Source organism: Podarcis muralis, chromosome 10 (genome assembly GCF_964188315.1).
Source record: "Podarcis muralis chromosome 10, rPodMur119.hap1.1, whole genome shotgun sequence".
NCBI lineage: Eukaryota > Metazoa > Chordata > Lepidosauria > Squamata > Lacertidae > Podarcis > Podarcis muralis.
The window spans coordinates 5,257,325-5,282,031 of record NC_135664.1 but is presented as its reverse complement, the minus strand read 5'-3'; the positions used below and the strand labels follow the sequence as shown (position 1 = coordinate 5,282,031).

General features: G+C 39.6%; 1 protein-coding gene across 4 annotated transcripts; it reads left to right on the top strand.

The window, feature by feature from the left end:
* Positions 1-5,056: 5,056 nt before the first annotated feature.
* On the top strand, positions 5,057-24,430 carry GNAI1 (G protein subunit alpha i1). Of its 4 annotated transcripts, none has more exons than XM_077935734.1 (9): positions 5,057-5,567; positions 7,021-7,130; positions 13,651-13,693; positions 13,775-13,916; positions 15,165-15,322; positions 16,688-16,816; positions 17,743-17,872; positions 18,718-18,871; positions 21,570-24,430. In XM_077935734.1, the coding sequence occupies exons 2-9, from the start codon at positions 7,055-7,057 to the stop codon at positions 21,758-21,760; spliced, it is 1,023 nt and encodes a 340-aa protein (XP_077791860.1). In that variant the 5' UTR covers positions 5,057-5,567; positions 7,021-7,054; the 3' UTR covers positions 21,761-24,430. The 4 variants fall into 4 exon arrangements, with proteins under 4 accessions (XP_077791860.1, XP_028601616.2, XP_077791861.1 ...); XM_077935733.1 differs by lacking the exon at positions 5,057-5,567 and adding an exon at positions 6,241-6,919; XM_028745783.2 differs by lacking the exon at positions 7,021-7,130 and having other exon boundaries at positions 5,059-5,567.
* The last annotated feature ends 277 nt before the right edge of the window (positions 24,431-24,707 follow it).

Genomic DNA, 24,707 nt, shown 5'->3' with positions numbered 1-24,707 from the left:
AATACAGTGCTAGATTAATGTTTAGAATGTGAGGGGTTAATCACCCTGAGATTGCAGTGTATTTTTAAGTGTAAGACACCACCCATGCCCCCTTTAGTCTAGAGCTTGCTCGCTGTCAGTAACTTGGAAAGATTATGTGCAATTTTTTGATGAAGATAAGGATGGTATTTTTGGAAAGCCTCATGGTAGCTTATACGGCATGTGATTTCATTTGTAGAATTACAAAAGCCATTACTGAAGCTGTGAGCCCAGAAAGGGACAGGTTAGTGATAGAACAAACACTTTAAAGTAGTTTGAACTTCATTTAAAGCATTAACATTAACAAAAAACATTAACTCGTAACAAGACAAAATATAAATATTTATATATATATTGTTAGAGACAACTCTGCTTGTAAAGAAGGTTACAAAGAAGTTATAAGCCTGGGGAACTTGTCACAGAGCAAGGGGAAGTCATGAAGAAACACCCCCTACACCTGCAAGTAAAGAAGGAATCAAACAAGCAAAGACTTTGCCATGGTTTTTTGAATGCAGTTTTGAATTGTGTTCTATAATGAATACTGCCTTTACCCCTTTTTGTATAATTGTATTAGTATCCCCACTAACATTAACATCTGTAAAAAATAAATCATCTGGTTTAACCATATTGTGATTTTCCATGCTTTCAGATAGTAACTGTAAAGCACAAGTGGAACATAGGAAGTTGCAGGGCCAGAACTCTCCAAGCAAACCCTTGAAGGCTGCCCAAATTCAGTACAAGCCCAAACTATTTTTGTCTGAAATGGGGCACAAATGATACCCAGTTAGGACATCTATAGGGGAGACTGCTGGAGCCATCCAGGGGCATCTACTTTGGCCCATCCCCACCCAAGACTCATAGGGTGGAGCTGTTGCTTAAATATTTACTTCTGATTTTTCTAACATTTTTGTGCAGACTGTCCTTTGCCTTTTTGGCAGGATCCTAATGTCTCTGGTTTTTGTTTTGAAATGTCAAGTTTTTTTTGTTTTTTTAAAAAAACAATGCATTGTTCATGCTTGATTTTGGATGCTTATTCTTCGCATGCTGCCTTAGGTGGCTTTTTTTGGCTGAAAGGCAGCATATAAACAAACAGACTTTGACATAATAAAAAAGCATTTGCTGCACTGATCAGACACCATTAAGACTTCCTCGCCTCGCCTATGCACCCATCACCACACCTGCAATGCTGCTGCCTGAAGGTCGGTTCACCCAGCTGTATCACTGGACCAGTTCTGATCAAATTATTCATTTATCAGCCAGCTGCTATTGTATTCAGATGTAGTTAGAGATCCCTCCAGATTGCAGCTTTCCAGCAATAGGGGTGGCAACACACGATGAAAGGAACTTCTAGCATTGGGATTGAAGCAGCAAACTGGTTGGCTGTGCTGATACTGTGACAATCCTACCAGTATTTTTGGATTAGTCATGGTCAAAATGGGGGTGGAGACCTGGCTTCAAAAATTCAGGTGAAATCATTCATAGCACAAAGCAAGACTTCTCTGCTCTGATCTGCTCACTATCGGGAATGTCCTTAAGTCTTAAATGTGCTAATTGGACATTATATGAGTGAAAGGGTTTGTTTTGAACTCATAACAAAGGGGAAAATTGGAGACATAATAGTTGAAATGCATAACATAAAATAAGATTTGAAAGAAGGTGAAGTATTGCTGAATAAGATTTTGTAAAAGGGAACACAGAAAAGGGAGATGTGAGGGAGTCTGGAAGGAAGGTTATGAAAATAATATTTAAGAAATTGAATCTTTTTTTATGTCCTTTCTGTGTTTTTTTCCCTTCTATTTTGTATGGGGGGTTTTCTATTGTACTTTTTTCTCTTTTTGGCTTTTTTGATTGATTGTGATGGTGTTTTTCCTTTTTTGGTTGTGAATGTGAAGTTTGTTTTATTGTTTAAAACTTTAATAAATATTTAAAAAAGAAAGAAAGAAAGGGTTTGTTTTGTCAGATCTTTCACACGCATGTGTTTCTCATTTAAGACCCTGACAAGTCAGTCACCAGTACTCTGGAGAATTGAGGTTAAAAAGCTGCTCTTTTCAGGTAGCTCACTGGTTCCAGGCTCATTTAACACACCGAAACTGGATTTAAAAGGAAACTTTTAAATTTAAAAGGAAACTGGATTAAAAGAAAACTGGATTTACCTCATTAACTGGGTTCCTAAAGGAGAAATCAGACGAGTTACCGGTAGTTCACCTAAATAGTGAGGTTCAGAGTAAACTTAAATCCTTCACACTATACTTTTGGCTCACAAAGTGACAGAAACAATCACTTGTTTTGTTACTCTAATACATATTTCTTATGCTACCTTAAAATGCGTAAGTTTTTTGGCACCTTAAAGAATAACTTATCACTTCTAAATCCACCTCCTGCATATGGTTGCACATTCTAATCCATTGTGGGTATATCATATGCATTTACTTTGCAACTAGCTCTCGATTTAAAAGCCATGAATATAATCGTTATTTTGTACTTTGCAAGACACAATTACCAGAACAGTTCAAAATAGAACTCAAGACCAGTGGGGATTTTAGGGGGCACTCAAGGGCACGCAGTACCGGCACATCTTTTTGTTGTTAAAAAGTGTGACACTTGCTGTAACAACTTCATGGTGAGTACTGGCACCTATTTTTTCTAGGGGGGGGGGGGAACACTGCTCAAGACTAAGGTTATCAAAATTTTTTAAAAAGGACTAAGGTATGAATATGCAAATTGTGCATTGGATGATGCTTTATTTTTCATGAGCATGCACTTATGCTAGAAATTTCCATGGGATTTAACTTCTGGGCATCCCTGAGGAGGTGGTCACCACCAAACACTAGCAGCACATTTGGGCCCCACTGCTCAGGCTTCTTGCCTCTGACTTAATCAATGTGATCAGTACGAAGGTAGATGCAAAGGCCTCTTTACTTCGTGTCTTTTGCCATGGGAACAACTTGCAAGATCAATTCAGGGAACAAAATCCATTACTTGAAGAAATATCCCTTAGTGAGCCATTATGTCTAAACAAGTGGATACTGGTTGAGTGCTGCAAATTAATGAACTGACACCAACTGACACCTGGATGATTATATAGCCTGAGGTAACTGATGGGTATTTCAGGCTTCATTACATCTGCTTTTGTACAGGTTTGCAGGCAAATTTGAGGTCAAGAACTTGAATTTCCAACAGACTTCCACCTTTTTTTCTTCTTCTTTTTTTGGCATTATCTAATTATAGGTCACCTACTTCTCAAAATGCTGTGCTGACACAAAACTGATTAAAATTACTGGAACTTGCTACTCTAGATTGTTCAGAGGACTGCAGGTGTTTTGTATAATTAGGCAACTGTTAAATAAAATATTTCAACACTGATGTTAGGTTAAGGTCATCAAAAGGAAAGACCAGAAATAACCTAATTAAAACTCCTGCTGTGACAGAGCACATGCTAGACCCAGAGACTTCTCATTCAGTAGCTCATTTCACATAAATTGCCAATATTTCACTTAGTGAAAGAGTTCTGCATAAAGGATAGTGAAAAATATGCATTGCAAAGCAGTTACATAAAACAGTGCTTTATTGCTTCCACCATTTCATCGTATGAGTCAGCTACTAGTAGGTCTTTATGTAAAAATGCACCCACGGAATTGCTGTCTGATCTCCCCCACCCCACAAAAAACCATTTACTACAAGTTATTATGAAGTTGTGTTTTGATGCATTATCTGTCCCACCCCAATTTATTATCAAAGTGACCTACTGCTAGTTGCCGACCACATAAAAGGCACGACACTGTTCCAGTATAAAGTTCAATAGCCAACAGGATAAAAGGAATGTATGGTGCAGCTGTATTTCAAAAGAATTCAAATTACACCCAAGAGTTTCTGACCATAGGGGCCTGCCATTTTAATTTTATTTGCATTAAAAAGCACCTTCCTCGTGGCCACCTTTGTAGCAAACAGCCCTCCTGCTTTCCTCTCCCTGCAAAGGATTTCAACCTTAAAACTCCGTCAGGTTCTTCCGTTATTTTAATTTCTCTTCGGTACTCTGCATTCATCTTCCACACCACAGCTTTAAAGATATCCCTCCATTCCCCGCTTTTAACATACGCGCAGGTTCTACACAGGACGAGCCCGCCCAAGAAGCAAAATGAGGGCAGTTAATCCCAAAGTAGAGCCTTGTTCCTGATCGTCATTCACCCCTTTCTCTGGCAGAGACCACCCATTTGACGCTTCGCCTCAGGTGGCAAAATGCCCCCCGAGTCCACAGACCGAGGAAGGACTCCTTGGAGAACAGCCTGCGCCATGGGCATTGCGAGAAGGCCTTAAGTGTCCCATAGAGAAAACCGCCACTTCTCCGTAACCCAAGCTAAACCTAGAGAGCGGTGGGGCTGTTATTGCTGCAAGTTTTAAAGGCGGCGAGAGTGTGCGCGGATCACATAACTAGTTAGAAACGCGTCAGGAGAAAAAGCGCAAGCCAATTCGGTCTGCAGACTCTCCAGAAGAGCCTTCAAGCGCCCCGGCGTCTCTTTCTGGAGACCCCCAGCATTTGTCCTCACAGGAGCCTAATGAATATTCAGGCACCTCAAGAGCTGCCGCCCCCTAACTCTCCCAAGACTTGCCCTTCAATGGCGCCCCTCGCTACTAACAGTCTCCACCGCCACCTCAGCGCCCGGCCCGGCCCGGCCCGGCCCGCCCCTTCCCTTCCCTTCCCTTCCCTTCCCTTCCCCGCCTCAGCCACCCCAGAGCCGTTGGCCGTCCCAACTGCCGCGCCGCGCGGCGCATTTATTTAAACATCGCGCGCGCTGACGTCACGCGCAGCCCCCCCCGCCCACCGACGGGCTGCTCCCCTCCCCGGACTACCACCCGCCCCAATGCTAATTATCCCCCGACGCCGCCACGCCCAGTCCTGCACATGCGCACCTCACGCCCGCTCTCCCTCCCCACCTTTTCTTAAAACGAGAGAGAGAAAGAGAGAGAGGCAGGGGAGGTGTTCGCGTGCACGCGCCAACCGAGCGAAGCTCAACAGTTCCGTCGGGTTGGGGGGGACGCGCGCGCACGAGGCCCCGCTCTCGGCTGGCTTGGCGAGGGGAGCAGAGGCGGCCGCGCCTGCCTGGGAGCGTCTTGGCTGCCCGCGCGGCTTCGGCATCGTCCCGCCTTGGCGGGGGGAAACTGAGGCAGAGCCATTGAAGTGGGCTTCTGAGGAGGAAGGCGCCTGGCGGCTTTTTGTTTTGACGAGCGCCTTAGTTCGCCGCTGCCGCCCGAGCCTTGGATATTATTAAGACGCTTGCAGGAAACCGCCTCAGGCGCCTCCGTCTTTCCCCGAGGGGCTTTTCCCTCCCCATCCCAGCCGCGGGGCCGCCGCTTTCTTCCTCTTCTGAGACTGAAGACAAAGGAGATTTCCCTTCCCTCGGTGTTTTTTGGAAGAAGCCGAAGCCCCTTCGAGATGGGCTGCACGCTGAGCGCCGAGGACAAGGCGGCGGTGGAGAGGAGCAAGATGATCGACAGGAACCTGAGGGAGGATGGCGAGAAGGCGGCCCGCGAAGTCAAGCTGCTGCTCTTGGGTGAGGAGGCTGCTTCTCTCTCGCTTTGCTGCTCTCTCCCCGCAGCCTTGCCCAGAAATTGAATTCTCCACGGCAGGAAAACACGGCGCTGTTTTAGCCCCGTGTGAATGATCAGTTGCGTGTCAGGTCACGTTCCTCCCTCCTCTGCAGCACTGACAGGGCAGCCCCACGCCTGTCTACTCAGAAGTCAGCCTTGCTGAGCTTGGTGGGACTCGCTCTCCAGTAAGGGCTTGCAAGGCTGAAAGGGTTGAGGCTTCCTCCTCCAGATCGCACCCTCGGCCTCGCCTGCCACTTTTTGCCCTGCCAGTTAACAAGTTATCAGCCTCTTGATCTCAGCTGAAAGGTGCAGGGGAAGGAATTTGCCTTCTGAGCATCCTAATTGTGATTGGGGTGGTGGTGGTTAAAGTGTTGGTAAGATAGAACACCTCTGTGTTGAGAGATCTGTGGTCAGCTGTAAAGGCATTTTCAGTTGAACGAAGCCATATTTCTCGGGGTACCATATTTGTAGCCCTTACTGCAGTCTGTCACTTGGGCTCCTATTGTTTGCCTGAATGGTCTGCTTCTGTTGATGGCAAAAGCATAACTACAGGGCTGTGTAGGTGAAATGCTCCTAGCATGAAGGCTGCAATTCAGACCTGAATGTGAAAATCCTGTCTGTGGGACTTTCTCTTGGCGAATAGGATGGGAATGTTCATGGGCTTGAGCTGTAAATTTCTTAGAATAGTTGGATGACTGATGTCAGGAATAAGAAATGGCTTAGGATTGCTAAATGAAAACACCCCTCCCTAAAGTAAACAAGTCCACATACACACTATGGAGCTTAAGTTAGTTTGGGGTACAGTACTGGTGTTCGATGAAAATCATTCTAAATAAGGTGCATCTGGAAAACTTTACAGTAGTTTACTATACTTAATATTTTCTGTTGTTTAATATGGAAGGAAAATACTTGGGTGCCCCACCCCCGTTCCAGAAATGTGTGTTGCTGCATTAGGCTGTTGCTTATGAAAGTTTATACCAGATAATAAAGCTTGCGCTGCTTATTTTTCATACGTATTCCCCTGTCCTGCACACCATGGATAACTTACTGCATTTCAGAGCACTTTCGTGCATGCTAGTTTTCCTATATTGATATTGTTTATGTGTTGATAAAAGTGTGTAAATCTGTCATGTGTGATAAATACAAATATATTTATCCTTTATATTGCAGCCCAATAGTACATTCTATGCTGAAGTGATGTGATATCTGTGGTCTAGGAAAATTGTCATTGGCTATTGTGGCCTTTTTAGCCTGATTGACTATGCATTTATGGCTACATTTATTCAGAAGTGACTTCAATGGGACTGTCACCTAGGTACATAAGAACAATGGAAGCTGCTTTATACTAAATCCTACCATTAGTCCTTTTAGCTCAATATTGTCAACACTGATAGTGTCAACTTCCCAAATTTTCAGACAGGATTTTTTCTCAGCCCTGTATCAAGATGCCATGCAAGGGATTGGCCTTGGCTCCTTCTGCATGCAAAGCATGTGCTCTACTACTGAGTTACAGCCCCTCCCCTTAGGTAAGTGTGCATAGAATTATAGCATGATATTCATATTTACCAAGAAGTGCGTCTCGCTCCTGCATGTGAGTGCATAAGGTTACAATCTTACCTGGAAGTACATCCCATTGAATTCACTGGAACTGAATAAATATGCATAGGGTTGTTCTGCATATATACGTATCTACAGTATTCAAATAGGGTATTTTAAAAGCCGGTCACTTTCAAGTTACGAGGATGGAATAGGAGAGTGATACAGATTAAACAAATAAAAGTCTTAATTTGCGCTGCAATTCCTCATTTAACTAAATACTGTTCTGGTTTGCCTATATTTCCATATTTTGACACTTAGGGCCAGATTCAACTCACCTGATGCACTTGCAGAAGCCAGTGTAAGGACTCCCAGTAGCACAATGGGGTTCCCTCCTTCCCCCCATTCCTTTGTCAAATCTGCTCTGGAGGTTTAGAACTGCTGCAACATCACACCAGGTTGAGAGGTTGTTTCATATGGCAGATAAATGCTTGTGCTGATGGAACTCTACCCTTAATTTTGTTAGGCTACGTATTTAATTGTGATTACCCACAGTTTGCGCAATATAATAGGCATTTATATAATGTTTTCATGCATTCAAAACACTTCACATATAATATATTGTAAGGTAAAAGGTAAAGGATTTGACTATGGGGTGCGGCACTTATCTCTGCTTTCAGGCTGAGGGAGCTGGTGTTTGTCCACAGACAGCTTTCTGGGTCATGTGGCCAGCATGACCAAAGTGCTTCTGGCGCAACAGGACACCATGACGGAAGCCAGAGCACATGGAAACGCCATTTATCTTCCCGCTGCAGTGGTACCTATTTATCTACTCGCGCTGGTATGCTTTTCAACTGCTAGGTTGGCAGTTAACAGTTCAACAAACATGTAAATGATGTAAACTATTCTGTGGGTAAACCCTATCTCCACATTGCAGATGGAGGAGGTTTTTGGTTGCATCCAGTAGAGTAGTTTGCCTAAGGACATGCCATGAACTAATGGTAGAAGTGAGATACGAACTGTGAGTGCTCTGATTTGTGTCTTAGAAACCATGTTGTTGTTGTTGTTTACTTGTTCAGTTGTGTCCAAATCTTCGTGACCCCATGGACCAGAGCATGCCAGGCACTCCTGTCTTCCACTGCCTCCCGCAGTTTGATCAAACTCATGTTTGTAGCTTTGAGAACACTGTCCAACCATCTCGTCCTCTGTTGTCCCCTTCTCCTCCTGCCCTCAATCTTTTCCAACATCAGGGTCTTTTCCAGGGAGTTTTCTCTTCTCATTAGGTGGCCAAAGTATTGGAGCCTCAGCTTCAGGACCTGTCCTTCCAGTGAGCACTCAGGACTGATTTCCTTCAAAATGGAGAGGTCTTGCAGTCCATGGGACTCTCAAGAGTCTCCTCCAGCACCATAATTCAAAAGCATCAATTCTTTGGCGATCAGCCTTCTTTATGGTCCAGCTCTCATTTCCTATGTCTTCTAGTGTGAATTCCATTGAATTCAGTGGGGCTTCTAGGTAACTTGGGCTAGAATTGTTGCCCAAGTTACTCCTGTTTAGTGAAATTCTTTCTGTGCTGAAAAAGGAGTTTGCGATTTTCTTCTATTATTTATACTGCTTAATATGGAGGACAGCAACGCAAGAGTGGGCCTTTTCTTTGGTGGCTCCCTGCTTACAGAATAATAATAATAATTTTTATTTATACCCCACCCATTTGGCTGGGTTTTCCCAGCTACTCTGGGTGGCTCTCCCCAGGGAGGCTCACCTGGTGCCTTTGTTACATATTTTTAGGCACCAGACAAAAACATTCCTTTTCCAAGCCTTTAGCTAATTAAACAACCCATGGCATTTTAAACTACGGGGGTGGGTGGGGGGTATTGTTTTTGTTCATTACTGTGGTATGCATTTTTGTGTTTTTATATTGTAAACTGCCCTGTGATCCTCAGATGAAGGGCAGTATAGAAATTTAACTAATAATAACAATAACAACAATAATAATGGATGCCTGAAAGCATACAAGGACTACAGTTTACAAATCATTGTAATAAATTACTGTTGAAAACAGTTCAAAGTGTATGGAATATTATCATGGAAGTTCCTTTCATTCAAAGTATGCCAAATCTCATGCTTAACCATATTTCAGAATTACTGTAAATTAGGACCTCAGGCCCAGGGGCTAAACACATCCCTCCAGGACTCTTTATCTGGCCCTTGGGACACTCACCAGGCGACACCCCTCAGCAGCTTTGAGGCGGTCTGTACACATTTTCTCATATATGAAGCTTCACCACCTCCCCAGACCCATTTAAAAGACCATAGATCAAGCAGCCAAAAACCTGGTTGAAGAGGCTTAAAGATATGTAATGAGGGTGCCAGGCGAGCTGTGGATGCAAGCAATTTTACCCTCAAAATGCTTTCCAAACAAGTCATGGTGAGCTACCGGCTCCTTCGAGCCAGTCTGTAAAAGACCCCACACTTCCCAGAAAACGTCTGCCGGATGACATAATAAGGATGCAATGGAGGCAGGAAAGTATGCCGCCTTTTTGCCTTCACTGTCACTAGTTAGGCTCAACAATGAGCCCTCACTAGTGTTCGATAGCATTCAACTAGAGTTTTTCTTCACTTGCATGCAAGCAGTTTTCCAGGTTGTTTCATTGCCCTAAGCTCCCGAGTATATCAAGGAGCCTAGCAGGCTCTATGAAGTGGGAGAGGGCTCTCAGCTGTATGCCGGCTCCCTTGGCCAGTAAAGCAAGATGAGCGCCGCAACCCTAGAGTCCGCGACGACCTAATGGTCAGGGGTCCCTTTACCTTTTACCCTGTGTAATAGGGTACTAATAGCACTCCTTCCTAATGTGAATTACTTGGGGGTGTTAGTTTCTGATTTAATTTAAAACACGCAAATATGTGGTCACAGTATCATGGTTTAACAGGAACTAAGGTTCTTCTTTTCTCAGTTGCAACACTGATGTGATTTTTCAGTGATTCCACCTCCGACCCACAATACTCATTCTCCATTAAATAGGCCCATATGTTTGTTTGCAGCCTTCTGAAAAGACAAATGTGTTCAATGTAAATGCAAACTGGTTTCCAGGTAACAGAATGAGGAGTTCAAATTGAAGCGAACAGGAACACAAGTACCGTAAAATAATTCAGACTTGAAAATATATTTGTTAAGTCAACCAGTAACTTCTCTTACAAATATATTTGTTAAGTCAACCAGTAACTTCGCTTACAGATATATTTGTTAAGTCAACCAGTAACTACTCTTACTTGTTAAATAGCTGTCTGTATATTGATTTAATTAAGGACAATAGGGCACTATATTAGTATGTTATTGGATACGACTACAGAAGGATCCAACCAAAATCTGATGGCAAAGTTAATATAACAAAAAAGATCTATGGAAATGTGTGGGTTATTAAATGCCCAAGGTCCTGAAAGTGATATAGATGAAATGTGCGGCAGATAATTTGGAAATTAGAATAGAATGGGGCTTATATTTGATTTTTGAGATAGTCTGATAGTTTTTTAAAGCGAAGATTTTTAAAAAGAGAAACAATATTTCTGCATGAAATTGCATAAAATTAAAAAGAATATGATCTTGAATAACAATAGGAAGCAATTTTATGCTTTGTGGTTTGAAATGAGTAGTGCTTTATGCTTTATGCTTTGTGGTTTGAAATAAGTAGTGTACTTGATATTTTGGTATGTGGCTGGATGGTCTTCCTAGAGATGTAATGAAGCTGTATCAACTTTTTTTACATTTTGTGATACTACATTAATCTATTGTCTTCCACTAATTTTTATCTTAATGGTACAGCTATAGAGACTTGCTTTTTGATAATTAAAACAAAAAAAAATTCCTTCCAGTAGCACCTTAAAGACCAACTAAGTTAGTTCTTGGTATGAGCTTTCGTGTGCATGCACACTTCTTAGTGTGCATGCACACGAAAGCTCATACCAAGAACTAACTTAGTTGGTCTTTAAGGTGCTACTGGAAGGAATTTTTTTTGTTTTGACTATGGCAGACCAACACGGCTACCCATCTGTAACTGGAACTTTTTGATAATTGTTTTTGATAATTCACATTTCAAAAAAACATGATTTTTGATCTTGGCATATTAGGAAGCAACTTTAACCATCATTATTTTCCCCAATCCTGGGAATCCTGGGAACTGTAGTTTGTTAAGGGTGCTGAGAATTGTTAGGAGACCCCTATTCCCCTGACAACACAGCTACACTTTCCAGAGAAATTTAACAAGTCCATCTTCCTTGGGGATTAGAGCTCTTTAAGGGTACCCCCCACATACACACATGTCACACATACACTTCATACTGAAATCTGCTACATTTATCTTTGATTCACTAGAAAGAAAACATCCCTGGTAAGCCAGGATGGAAACATGTGATGAAATCATCCCAGTGAATTTGAATATAGCCGCATAATTTTTCTTAAGTGGTGAAGTAATTCATGGGAAAAACCTGGTGTGGACAGACTTCGGGCTTGCAGTGTTTTCTGTTCTGTTTTGTTTACTGGAACCATCTCCTTCAAATGGTGCTTAGGTACAAAATACTAGTTTCACCCCAAGCTTAATCAGCAGCCCAGAGTAACCAGTGTGGTGCTCCCCAGATGTTAGACTGCCATAATTCCCTAGCAGAATGGCCAACAAACAAGTATGATAGTCCAACAACATTTGCAGAACATCACTTTGTCTGTCCCTGAGTAGCCTGATTTTGGAAGGCTGTCTCTGGTTTGGAAGCAAGTATCAGACTTGTGCATCTTCCTCCTGTTGGGCCGCTCACCTGTCAATTACCTGATGTCATCATGATGTTAGATGACCCAGCTTCAAAGGAAAGAAGCAGGAGTGCACTCCAAGTTTTTAATGTGATTTCATCAGTAAGATGCATTCATGAGAAGGGAGCATAATTGGAATCCATAGAGTTATATATGTTTTTATTCAATATCTTACCTGTGCTTTACTGCAAGGTCCCAGGGTGGGTTAGAACAATTGTTTACCTCTTCTGTTCAAATTCACGAAATCTCAGAACTGATAGTAAGATCTCTTAGTTTTATAAATCATTAATTTAGTTGAAATTTAGTGAAAAAAATTAAAGTACTAAAATACTTCTCTCCAACAACTTTAACATATATTGGAATAGTTGTGTGTGGATGTTCACATTTAAATATTGTAGCAATACAATTGTTTCTTATGTCTGTTCAGGCAGTGACTGTAACTTGGTAACAGAACATATGTTCTGCATGAAGAAGATCCCAGCTTCAATTTCTGGTGTCTCCAGGCTACTGAGCAAAATGGAGCCACAGTCTTTGCTCAGTATAAGGCAGCTTCCTAGAATGATATATTGGAATATGAAGCTTGCCATGTTCCCAGTAGTTTACCTACCTCTGGTAGCAAGCAGCCAGGCACCTCTAGCCTGTACGATGGTGATCTCCTCTTGTTTTGTGTTCATTCTTTGGTATTTTGAATTATCCTGGCTCTCGAGTTATATTCCTGACTCACACCCAGGTTGGAATATTATCTTCCAGGAAGTATCTTCCAGATTATGGTGTAAATGTGAAAAGAAACTGTTAATAACCATAATAATGTGTGGTGGGGTGTGTGGAGAGAGATTGCCAATAGGTTAAACCTTTACTTAGTAACTTGGTTTTTGTATGTGCAGATTTAATGCCATTGTTTTAATGGCAGAGGTGGTGTAAATTTCATTATTTCCATTAATAGCAAACTCTAGTGTGTTGAGTACTGAGTCTAGGAATCAGAACAGATTCTCTGACAAGAGGGCAGTATCAACAGGCTCATGGGAACCCTGAGATAGGCAGACATTCCAATAATTTAAAAATTCCTAAAAGGGCTACTCTCCTCCAAACAATGTAATAAACACGGAAGGAGCGTCCCAGAACCATGCAGTTGGAACAGAGAAATGGGAAACGGGGAGAGAGAATTGGCCTCTTTCAGATTTCTGGGGGGGGGGGGGGTATGACCAGATGACCTGTTTAACAGGAGTGTTCCTAGGGATACACTTTTAGTATTTGTACAAATTCCACTTGTTTTTCCTAATGATGAAATTGTTAATATAAGTAATTGAAACTCCCAAATATACAGAAAAAAGGGATTTAAAAATGTTCCACACATAAAATGTTGTAAAACACATTTAACAGAATTCAAACTTACCACAATCAGTTTCACACTGATTTCCAAACATTGCATTGTATTCTACAGTTTGTATAGTGTGCTGGCAAGGCCTGCTTAGGCCTGATGCATGAATTGAGACACCAACATAGAATGCTCTCCATAGTTTCCTATAGCTGGGCTTTGCAAGTGAAGATCACTAGTGGTGGACAAACTATTTTGGTTTTTTAAAAGGAATGTGGACTACTATTACTGATATTTTGTTTGCACAACCTCTCAACCTCAGTGGAAATAAAGCTTGAAAAGTGCTGATATATGGAATGAGCAACAGGCTTTTGGTTAACAATGTTTTGGGTGTTGTTTTTCATAGGAGCTGGTGAATCAGGAAAAAGCACAATTGTCAAACAAATGAAGTAAGTATGTTTTAGGAGTGAAAACAAAGTTAATAGATGACTTTTAGTTAAAACAAAGACTGATTTTTCTTTCTTTTTTAGGATTATCCATGAAGCTGGTTATTCAGAAGAAGAATGTAAACAGTATAAAGCTGTTGTCTACAGTAATACAATTCAATCCATTATTGCTATCATTAGAGCAATGGGGAGGTTGAAGATAGATTTTGGGGATTCTGCCAGAGCTGTAAGCATCGATGTACTCCTTACTTAATTTTCGCTTTCATTGCTGTACTTCTGAAATCCATTTACAAGAATTAGTGAACTTTGTTATATGTGAAATAGTTAATCTTTTTCTTTCAACACATCTTATCTGACTGGACAAGGAGTCAGCTTGCAAAATAGGGCAAGTTTTCATATCCCAAAATCTTGGCATGGGTGAAAGAAGTAAAATACTAGATGAAAATAAAGTCAGTTAATTTCAAGACCTGTGGAAAATTTAAGGCAGGACAAAGAATCTGTCCCCCTTCATGCCTAAACAAGGTGGAAGAAGCCAGTTAGATGCCATTAGAGTACATCTCCTGTCATCTGTGACTTTTGACCATGATTGCTGGGGCGTTTGGGAGTCCAATAACACCTGCTAGGTCACAGGTTCCCTACCTCTCCTCGAAAGTCAACTTGTATCAGATGGTTGTATAAAGCTTTCAAGAAGTAGTATATTAAATAATTTGGCTGCATTAACAGAAGTATGGTGTCCAGATTAAGGGAAGCAGTAGTACCACTCTATTCTGCCTTGGTCAGACCACAACTGGAATACAGTGTCCAATTTTGGGCACCACAATGTAAGAAGAATTTTGACAAGCTGGAATGTGTGCAGAGGAGTGCAACCAAGATGATCAAGGGTCTGGAAGCCAAGTGTTATGAGGAATGGTTGAAGGAACTGGGTATGTTTAGGCTGGGAAAAGAGGAGATAGGATGGCCATCTTCAAATATCTCAAAGGCTGTCACATGGAAGATGGAACAAGCTTGTTTTTTCCTACCCTGGGGGGTAGGACTCAAACCAATGGCTTTAAGTTACAAGGAAGAAGATTCCAACTAAACATCAGAAAGAACTTTCCGATAGTAAGAAATGTTCAGCAGTGGAGCAGACTCCTTCAGGAGGTTGTGGACTCTCCTTCCTTGGAGGTTTTTAAGCAGAGGCTAGATGGCCCTCTGTCATGGATGCTTTAGCTGAGATTCCTGCATTGCAGGGGGTTGGACTAGATGACCCTTGGGGTACCTTCCAACTCTACAATTTTTTGACATTTTGGAAATCCCCATTTTCTTTAAAAAAGCTTTCTTGTAATACAGACGTTAATGTTTTTTCTTTAATTTTCTTTATGTGAATTGATTGTCAACTTTGTAGAAAAGTAAACAGCTGTTTTGCTATTATGACAGTTTGAAAGCTGAATAGAGTTTCTGGGAACCTTCGCAGTTTTTGTTTCTTTTTTAACAGGATGATGCTCGTCAACTCTTCGTTCTTGCTGGATCAGCAGAGGAAGGCTTTATGACAGCAGAACTTGCTGGAGTTATCAAGAGACTGTGGAGAGACAGTGGCGTTCAAGCTTGTTTCAACAGATCAAGAGAGTATCAGCTTAATGACTCAGCAGCATAGTAAGCTTAAAACAAGAACCAGTGTTGCTGTGATGGCACACTTGCCAAATTCATTTTGTTGCTGAAAAGAGAAGCAGCAAGCGAGGGATACAATGAGGGACTCGTAAAAAAAAAAGTCCAAAGAGATTTTGAGATGAGCACATTCTTATCACTATATTTCTGATTAAATGCCTAAACTAGCTGAGCAAAATATAGCAGTACATTTTATTTCCAGTATAGTGTTGCTGTTTTTTAAAAAAAGATGTTGCCAAATAGATGAAATACATCTAAAATTAATAGTACTGTCAGTCTATGATGAATTGCTGTCAACTTTGCCAGGATAGAAATAATCACAATATTCTGAAGTTGTCATTTTATACATATATGCATAGGGTAATACAGTATTCAACATCGTTTATACTCTGAGTAGACCTATTGATAATGTTAAATAACTCCAATACATATTTATACAAACATTACACACACACACACACACACACACACACACGTATGCAATATAAGATAGCAAAATCCATAGGTTATATTTACTAACAAAAGGGCTACACATGGATAGTGGAGTCAGATTAACCTGGCAAGGTGGTAAAATAAACATAACCTTGCTTTTAATCTACTATTACATACTACACATATTCTGCAAACTTAATAAAGCAAATAGTATTTCTTGCCATCTCCACATGATTTTAGGTAAGCCAGAATGTGTATGAAATCAGCCTTATTTTTTCCAATGGGTTTTTACATGTAGAATCAACCTTAGATTTAATTAATTGGTAAATCAACATTTAGTTTAATTTCCTGTTAGCATTTCATCTAACATATTTATTCCTTCTGAGGTTATAATCACTATCCTACCGATTGTACTTAAAAGTGAATCCCACTGATGTCGGTGGGACTTTCCCTGAAGAAAGTGAACATATATATGAATGTAACCTTATAGCTCAATTCTATATCTGCTCAAAAGCGAGTTCTACTAGGTTTGGTGGAGCTGCCCACCAAGTGTGTGTAAGATTACAGTTTTAGGTTGTGTGCATTCTTACTTGGGAGGAAACCCCACTGACTACAGTTGGACTTGTCTCTGAGTACACATTCATAGGATTTTACTGCGAGTGTTGTTGAGTTTATTTACTTGTTAAATCATGTTTTTAAATCACTTCTGAAAAGGTAAAAAATTTGCTACTGTAAATGTGTCAGGTGGTGTAGAATAGAGTTATTCGAAACTGCCCATAATTTATCTGTACCCTACCAATACCTGAGTAGCATGAAGTTGGTATTTACTGTCCATGTCATTTGTTTTAAATTGCATGTTATGCTTAAGTATCAAGCGGCTGATTTTTATTTTTATTTTATACATGAAAAAAATACTTCTAGCTACTTGAATGACTTGGACAGGATAGCCCAGACTAGCTATATCCCGACACAGCAGGATGTCCTCAGGACTAGAGTGAAAACCACAGGAATAGTGGAAACTCATTTTACTTTCAAGGATCTCCATTTTAAGTGAGTAATCTCAGGAAATATGATATGTATATATTTTGTGTAACTATTTTGTATAAAATGTTAATATTTTCAAAGAGTAAATGCTACTTGCATTTTACAAATGTAGATACTTTCCTGGTGTCCATTGGAAAAATCCTACTATCTGTTCTGAGGCATTCTAAATCAAGCAAAGAGATATATTAACAGTTCTCTTTTCCAAGAGTTTCTTCTAATTCCTACTTTCTTTGCTGGATATTCTTAACTTCTATAACATGCCATTTTTCAGTTTGCTCTTCATAATTTATAATTCTTTGTTATGTCCAAAAAAAACCAATGAATGCATGAATCTTATAATTTTCATATTCATTTTGTATTGCTGCTCTGCAGGAGAAGGAGGGGTGGGTTACATTAGAGAATTTACTTAGCAATCTTTATAAAGCAATCTGAAAAAAATCATTGCATTTGAATGTGATATAATAAGAGGGCACTAAGCTGCACAGCACATCAGTTACACAACTAACTTTCCAACCCATTTCCCAGTGATTGGTTTCAATCCCTTCCGTCTCTCTTTCCTGGTGTTAACATCTGAGGAAGAGAGGCGAGGACATATGTAATTGTCAGGTAAGATTAGAGAAAACTGCAGGCAAATATGGTGCTGCTCTGTAGGCAGGTATATGTAGTATTACTGTGATGATACTCTTCGGCTCATATTCTAAAATGTGGATTTATTAATAATCTGCATTAATGACCATAGAACCCTGTAATTTAAAATGTTATCTGGTTAAATTTTGCTCCCACATAACAGTGTTTGGAGGCAAATTTGGAGGCTAAAATTGCAATAGCCTACATCTTCAGCTACATTTGACCTAATCAGAAGAATCATTCTTGAATTTGGGGGGAAATCCCATCTCAAAATAATCATTCACATTTTTTTCATTTTTTTCCAGGATGTTTGATGTTGGGGGCCAAAGATCAGAACGGAAAAAATGGATTCACTGCTTTGAGGGAGTAACAGCCATAATTTTTTGTGTTGCACTGAGTGATTATGATTTGGTCCTTGCTGAAGATGAGGAAATGGCAAGTAAACCCACTTTGAAACAAGGAACATTAGGTAGGCCAGGCCCACCCCAGTTAGTACAGCTCTTTGTGTTACACAGTAGTCCTAGGTCCCCTTCTGACAATGACAGCAGCATGAGATCTGTTACAGCATATGAGCTTCCTGTGCCACTTTTGTAATACTGGACAATTTAGGTCACCTACACAGACTCAACAATGTCAGCACTGCTCAGTTTCCTCTGCATGGAAAAAGGCATGTAACGGGTTCTTCCTATATTTTATGGATCCTCCAAAACTATTGTGTGCTGCAGAAGCGAGAGCACGTAGCATCAGCTCTTACCCACCAAAGCTAATCGTGGAAGGAGCCCCTGTATTCTGCGAAACTTCTAAATTAAATACTGTCCTGTTATTTATCATAATTAGATAGGGAATGTGAGTGGGGTAATCACCGTGTCTAAGCAGATGATGGTTTATAGATTTTGTAAACTGGTAATGCAATCTTTTCCAGAGTCAGATCCCACTGAAAGCAAAATGTGCAAGTCTCCAAGAATATAGAAAAAAAGTTACTGTAAATTAAGATTTAGGCGCCCATTTAATTCCAGTGGGAGAATTAAACATATAAATGGAATTTCAAAGTGTTTAACTTTGGAGTGATAGAGGCCGTTGCCTGAAACATATAATCATCCATTAGAAAGTATTAGTTTGCCCTTCTTCATCTAATCCAATGTCCTCCTGGAGAGTTCAGTAACTTGTAAAATGTCCTGACACACAAGCTTCAAAAAAACCCCCCCATGATGTAGGCTTTTTGGATTTCATTGGGTAGGAGAGAGGGGGCTAAACTTATATATCATATTTCTCCATTGCAGAATAGGATGCATGAAAGCATGAAATTATTTGACAGTATCTGCAACAATAAATGGTTTACAGACACTTCCATTATCCTCTTCTTAAATAAGAAGGATCTTTTTGAAGAAAAAATCAAAAGGAGTCCCCTCACTATTTGCTACCCAGAATATCCAGGTATTTACCATTTTATTTCCAAAAGAAACAAAAACTGAAATAGAGAAGAGAATGTATTGATCTGATACCTTAGGTTATAACAGTTGAGAAAACCATACTTGTGAATAAGTACCAGATTACTGTAAGTCAGAGACTTTCACTGTGCAGCTCATATAGCCCACTCTAACCTTTTACAAAAAGTAGTGTAGTATTCTAATAATCGGTATTGTTTTGCTGTCTGATTAAATGAGGATATTATCTGCAGTCTGTATAATCAATGCTTGAAAATTTGATTTGTTTGTAAGCCTGAGGACGGAGACTGCATTGTGTTTTTTGTTCAATACCCAGAAAAAGAGATGCTTCAAAGTAATAATAATAATGAACCAAATTCTTATATGAAAAAGCAGTGCTTATCAAACTCTTTCAAGAAATTCTATCTCTCTCTAGCAGCTCATTCAGGGACTCCGTAGTGAGGAGAAAAGTAATAGTGACAGATTTATACTTTAGTGCACAGCTGTAAGGAAGTATGGACTTTATTATTGTGTATACTCTCAATTAAGGCAGAGCAGTGGTAAGCCCAGGTATCCTGTTGCAGTGCCCCATCAAAAACTATGTGAACTATAGACCATGACTCAGAATTCTTTGCAACGTGCAGGAGCTTCATGGTAGCAACCTGGGAGGTGGAGCACCAGAAGAGATGAAATGGGAAGTTTTCTGTGACAGTAGAATGTTTGAAAAATAATGTTAGATGAACAAGTGTGGCAAGGAAGGTTACTTTGTACATTACTTAGCAGGAAGGCAATATACAAATTTTATAAACAAGTTTATAATGACTGCTTACGATTCGTGTTTTTGACTGCCACAGCAATATCTCAGATAATCCAAATTTATTCAGGCTAAATCTTCACTACCAAATTCTTATTTCAGGGTTCTTATCTACAGATGACAAAAAAATAAATAAATCTGCAGTGATATAATTCATGTAGATCTCTTCAAGCATTCTTCTTCTTTTTGCCTATTTCAAATGACATATCTCACTTTAGAAGTTTTAAGTCAAAGTCTATGATTCAGAGAGAACTTTATGTTCTGAAAAATGCTATGCCAGATAAGGATAAGTGTAAAAACTGTTAGTGATTTAAGCAATAATCCTAATATGCACCATTGAACACTGAGTGGCTTATTTCTGAGTAAACAGGATTGCACCTTAGATCTGCTAGAGTTTATTTGTTTTACAAGTTAATCCTCTGAATGGTTTTAGGCTTGGCTAACATTTTTAGAGCCAAGGGTTTGACCCTTCAGCGGCCACATACCTCCAGTGGGTATGGCCACCAGATGCTCTCACAAACACCCACACTTATGCACACATACAAAGGCACACAGCCCATCCCTCAGAGAGGGCAGTTATTTCCCCACCTTGCTCATCAAATGATATATATGACGATCGGGGAAGAAGTGATTTGTATGCCCATCAGGCTGCTAGACTGGGCTGAGAAGTTTAAACTTACAACAGTAGCATGTCTACTTTAATTTTTGTTTCTTTTTACTACTGAAATCAGCAGGGCCTGATGCAGGCTCCAAGCCAGGGATTAGTCACCCCTGGTATGTATTAAGCATCCTAGAAATAATTAAATTTTACAGTTTTTCTACCATTTACTATGCATAAGTAAAAAACAAAGTGTGACATCCTGGGATTGACCACCCATTAGTGAAATGGACTTCTGCTGGCAGAACCAGAATGTCCCTTCCTCTTCCTGCAGCCCCTCACACAAACAATCCCAGATGTTCACTGGAGGGTTGAGAGATCCTCTAGAGCTGATTTGGGGAGAGGAATGAAGAAAGTAGCGGGCTGCATTGTGCATTCAGATGTCTATCTGCACAATATTGGATATTTTTTCCCCAGAGTTCTTTAGCTCCTTAAAAACTAACAAGACTACTATGACAATTCTTTTGTGGACTAAAACCCACTTCCTTGGCTACAGGAAGTTTTTTTTAGTTTTGTTCCTGTTTTTATCATGCATTTTGTGCTTTTAGAATGTATTTTTATGTTGTGAACCATCCTGAGGTCTGTGGGTGAAGGACAGTATATAAATTTAATAAATAAATATTGATCTATTCATATTAGAAGACACACATACAAAAAGGGGGGGGAAGCATTGGGTCAGATGTCATGAAATAGAAATTTACATTCATACAGTTCAATTGAAAATTAAATATGCAAAATAAGCTCAGTAACAATGTCAATATTTTGTTGACAACGGTGATCTTAACATTGCTAAATTACTGTTGTGGGATAGAAAATCATCATCTTAGTTCAACATTCTAGTTGAGTTCTAATTCTGCAATTTCATCCTATAGTCCCTTTTGGAAATGTGTTTGCTGTAGAATTGCCACTTTTGAAGATTGAAATGTTTCCCCATTAGTTTCTGAATGTTGCCCTTTCTAAGGTAAAGAGAGATCTGTTTGCCATATAAAAAGACTATTCTTGATAGGTATTAGCTTAAATCACATTAGAAGACGGAGGAGATGAATTAAACTTTGAAGTTACTAGAGCTGATGTTATTAGATTCTTAATGGTGTTACCTGAGCAGGTATAAAGATGATCTTTCAAATAAGCCAGATGAAAATTAGCCAATCTTTCTGTTGTCCCTGTTGTTATAAAGCATGTGCTACAATCTTCTGTTTTAGAATTTTGTTTGTGCATTTCATCTTTTTTTTTTAGGATCAAATACATATGAAGAGGCAGCTGCATATATCCAGTGTCAATTTGAGGACCTGAACAAAAGAAAAGACACAAAGGAAATTTATACTCACTTCACATGTGCTACAGATACTAAGAATGTTCAGTTTGTCTTTGATGCTGTAACTGATGTTATCATAAAGAATAACCTAAAAGACTGTGGTTTGTTCTAAACATTTATATCAAATTGTACCCTTTTTTGCATTAACCAAATGAGTCACAACTTCATTTTTTTAGACCATAAATATGTTCATGAGTGATACTTAAGTCATACTCAGACTAGACACTCTGAAATTATTGGACTTAAATTTATTGATTTCAACAAATCTACTCTGAGAATGACTAACATTGGCTACCACCCTATGTTTTTGTTTATGTAATCTGATTTTCCTGGTCTTGATTAGGTTGAAGCATAAAATTCAAATCTACAGGTTTATGTGGTAACATGAAAAAGCATTGGCCAGACCAATATTGTACTAGCTTGTTTAAACAGTTTTATTTATGTTTGTTGTATAGATTTAAATCGTGTTGAATAACAATCAACACACAATGATTGTCTGTTTATGTGTGACTGTGTGTTGTTTATGTAAACATTGAACAAATATTTTAATGCATCCCGTAGAATTTTCATGTTTTAAGGACTGCTTTTTCTGTAGGAGAAAATGTTTTCTCTTTTAGATTTTTCATTATTCAAACAAATCTTTTTTTAAAAAAACACCCATAAACCCTTAATTTCCCATATAATACATGTGACATAGTTGTTCTTAGATTTTATTTATGCCCCTGTAATTAGCATAGTAGGCTTTTTCTTGATGATAGGATCATTTACACTTGCTCAGGATTAAATAAGAAATGCCCCAATGGATTTTCCTGAGTTATTTTCTCCCAAACTTTTAGAGAACCACTTTTGAACATTTCAGATTTACAGCAAACAAGCCATTCTCCCATCTTGCATACTTCTATGCCAAATGTTTTAACCGTTAGAGGAGAATTCTTGCTGTGATTCAGCATGTAGAATCACGATCCTCAGAAAGTACATGCCCAATACATTCTAGATTTCCTTCTGCCATAGCTAAATCCATAGCATTGATTGTGTCTCCCTGGATGGAAGCATATTTGTTTACTTGTTTTATATTTTATTGGTTCCTTTTAGCTTGTGTGTCTCGTGAGACATACTAAAAGAAAAGGTATTTGAATTAAAATCAAGGAGTTGTGTTCAACCAAGTCTTACTCGGAGAAGACTCACTGAATTGAATGAACCTAAGATAGTCATGTTTATTAACTTCACCGAGTGTACTCTGAGTAGAATTTGCAGTGTATACCATTCAAGAGATGGAAATGAACATTTCAAGCCTCATGCAGTTTTACCAATGTAAATTTTCTTTGCCTTTTCTCAGGGGAATGGCCGCCTGCTTTTAATGTGTGTTCCATGAAAGCTTAATGCCAACTTTTTTAAACGCAAAATAATTTTTCATTCAGAGCAGTGGGCACATTATCCATTGTAATTGAAATACATATGCAAATAGGGGTTTTGGCATGCTTTCAGAAAGAAAATAGTGTCCAACAAGTATCATTTGTGTCATACAGTAACATGCAGAGTTACTGGGATCCATAGAGGCCCATACACAGGTGCAAGGCACTTCCATCCACACAAGGGGACAAGATGTGGCATCTTTTTCCTTCCCTTATGGCAGCAGGTTCCTTATTTGCAGGTGCTGTTTTTGAGGGCCTCCGACCTTCAGAGTTACATTTGTGGAGCATAGAGTGCTCCTGGTAGAAGGGAGAAGCTGGCAAGTCCCCATGTATGAGTGCACAGGGAGTGCACTGCACAGGGAGCTTTGAATCCTTGCCTGTGTAGATTCCATGGAGGTTTCATCATCATTTGCTTCTGCTCCCAAAGAGGCAAACCATTATGGCCTGCCTTTTTAGCAGTTAGAGCTGCTACGGGAGGAGTCTCAAAAACAGGCTCAACTTACTGTGTTGTGCCTTACTGATAACTAAAAGGTTACTTTGAATTGCAGCTATATTTTACATTGCTTTATGCTACAAGGCTGATTGTAATGTCTATACAGATTTCTAAACACACATAAACATGAAATAAGGAGCTTTGTAAATAAACGTTGACTTGGCTTTCTCTATCATTCTGTCACCTAAAATATTGATGTAGCCAAGTTGCAAATATTGTTTTCTTTTGGTATGTTGGTAGATTTCCCACAGAGAATGTGTTCCATGTTTCTGCGTATTCCTCTCTCCCCTGTCCAAATCAAACAAAACTCTGAACCTGGTCCTGTTTAGTGTTATGTTCGGAAGGGTTTAGTCCAAACATAACAAGATCTCTACTGTTTTCCAGTATTGATCTAAATTGTCACCTTGCCATCCATGTTCCATTCTGGGGAATATTTAAATTATTGGTGTAAATCCCATTTGCATCCTGCCTTTCCTCTAAGAAACTCAGGGCAGTGTACATGTGCTTGAAAGCACAAGTTTACTAGAGAAAACAAAATGGCAGTGAAATGGTGGAAATGGACGGAACAAGTCTAAACAGACTTGAAGTATTAGCATCCCAAAAAGTGGTTTGTGTACTCCGACAGTTGTGCATCATCGTGCTTGATTCATTTAATTCTGTCACTGAAGTATTTGGTAGTAAATGTATCTATATCCTTAGTATTAGATTTTGTACATTACTGCAGTTTTTTAAAACAAGATTAAACTACAAGAAAAGTTCAATTTAAGTTATTTGTGCCTTGTCAAAAGAAATATTTTTTCATTGAGCACAACTAGTGAAAAGCCTTCTGTAACCATAAGTGAAGTGCAAACAAAATAAAAGTTTGAGTAAGTTCAAATGCTGTTTTGGAAAGATAAGTATATCTTAATGGCAATTGCTTTGATGAATTGCAAAACCACTGGTTACACTTGTTACTATTCTCTCCACACCTAAGAATCTTTCTTTTCCATATAAATGTCTACCTCCCCTCTACTTATAATCTGACACTGACAGCCAAGGTTTGGTCAGATCTAACAACCCTACTGTGGAGCAGTTCAATCAATCTGTAGTCCTTGGTGGGGATTTTATGCCCCAATTGGAGCAACTGCGGAGGATTCCCTTTAGGCTTAGAAGGT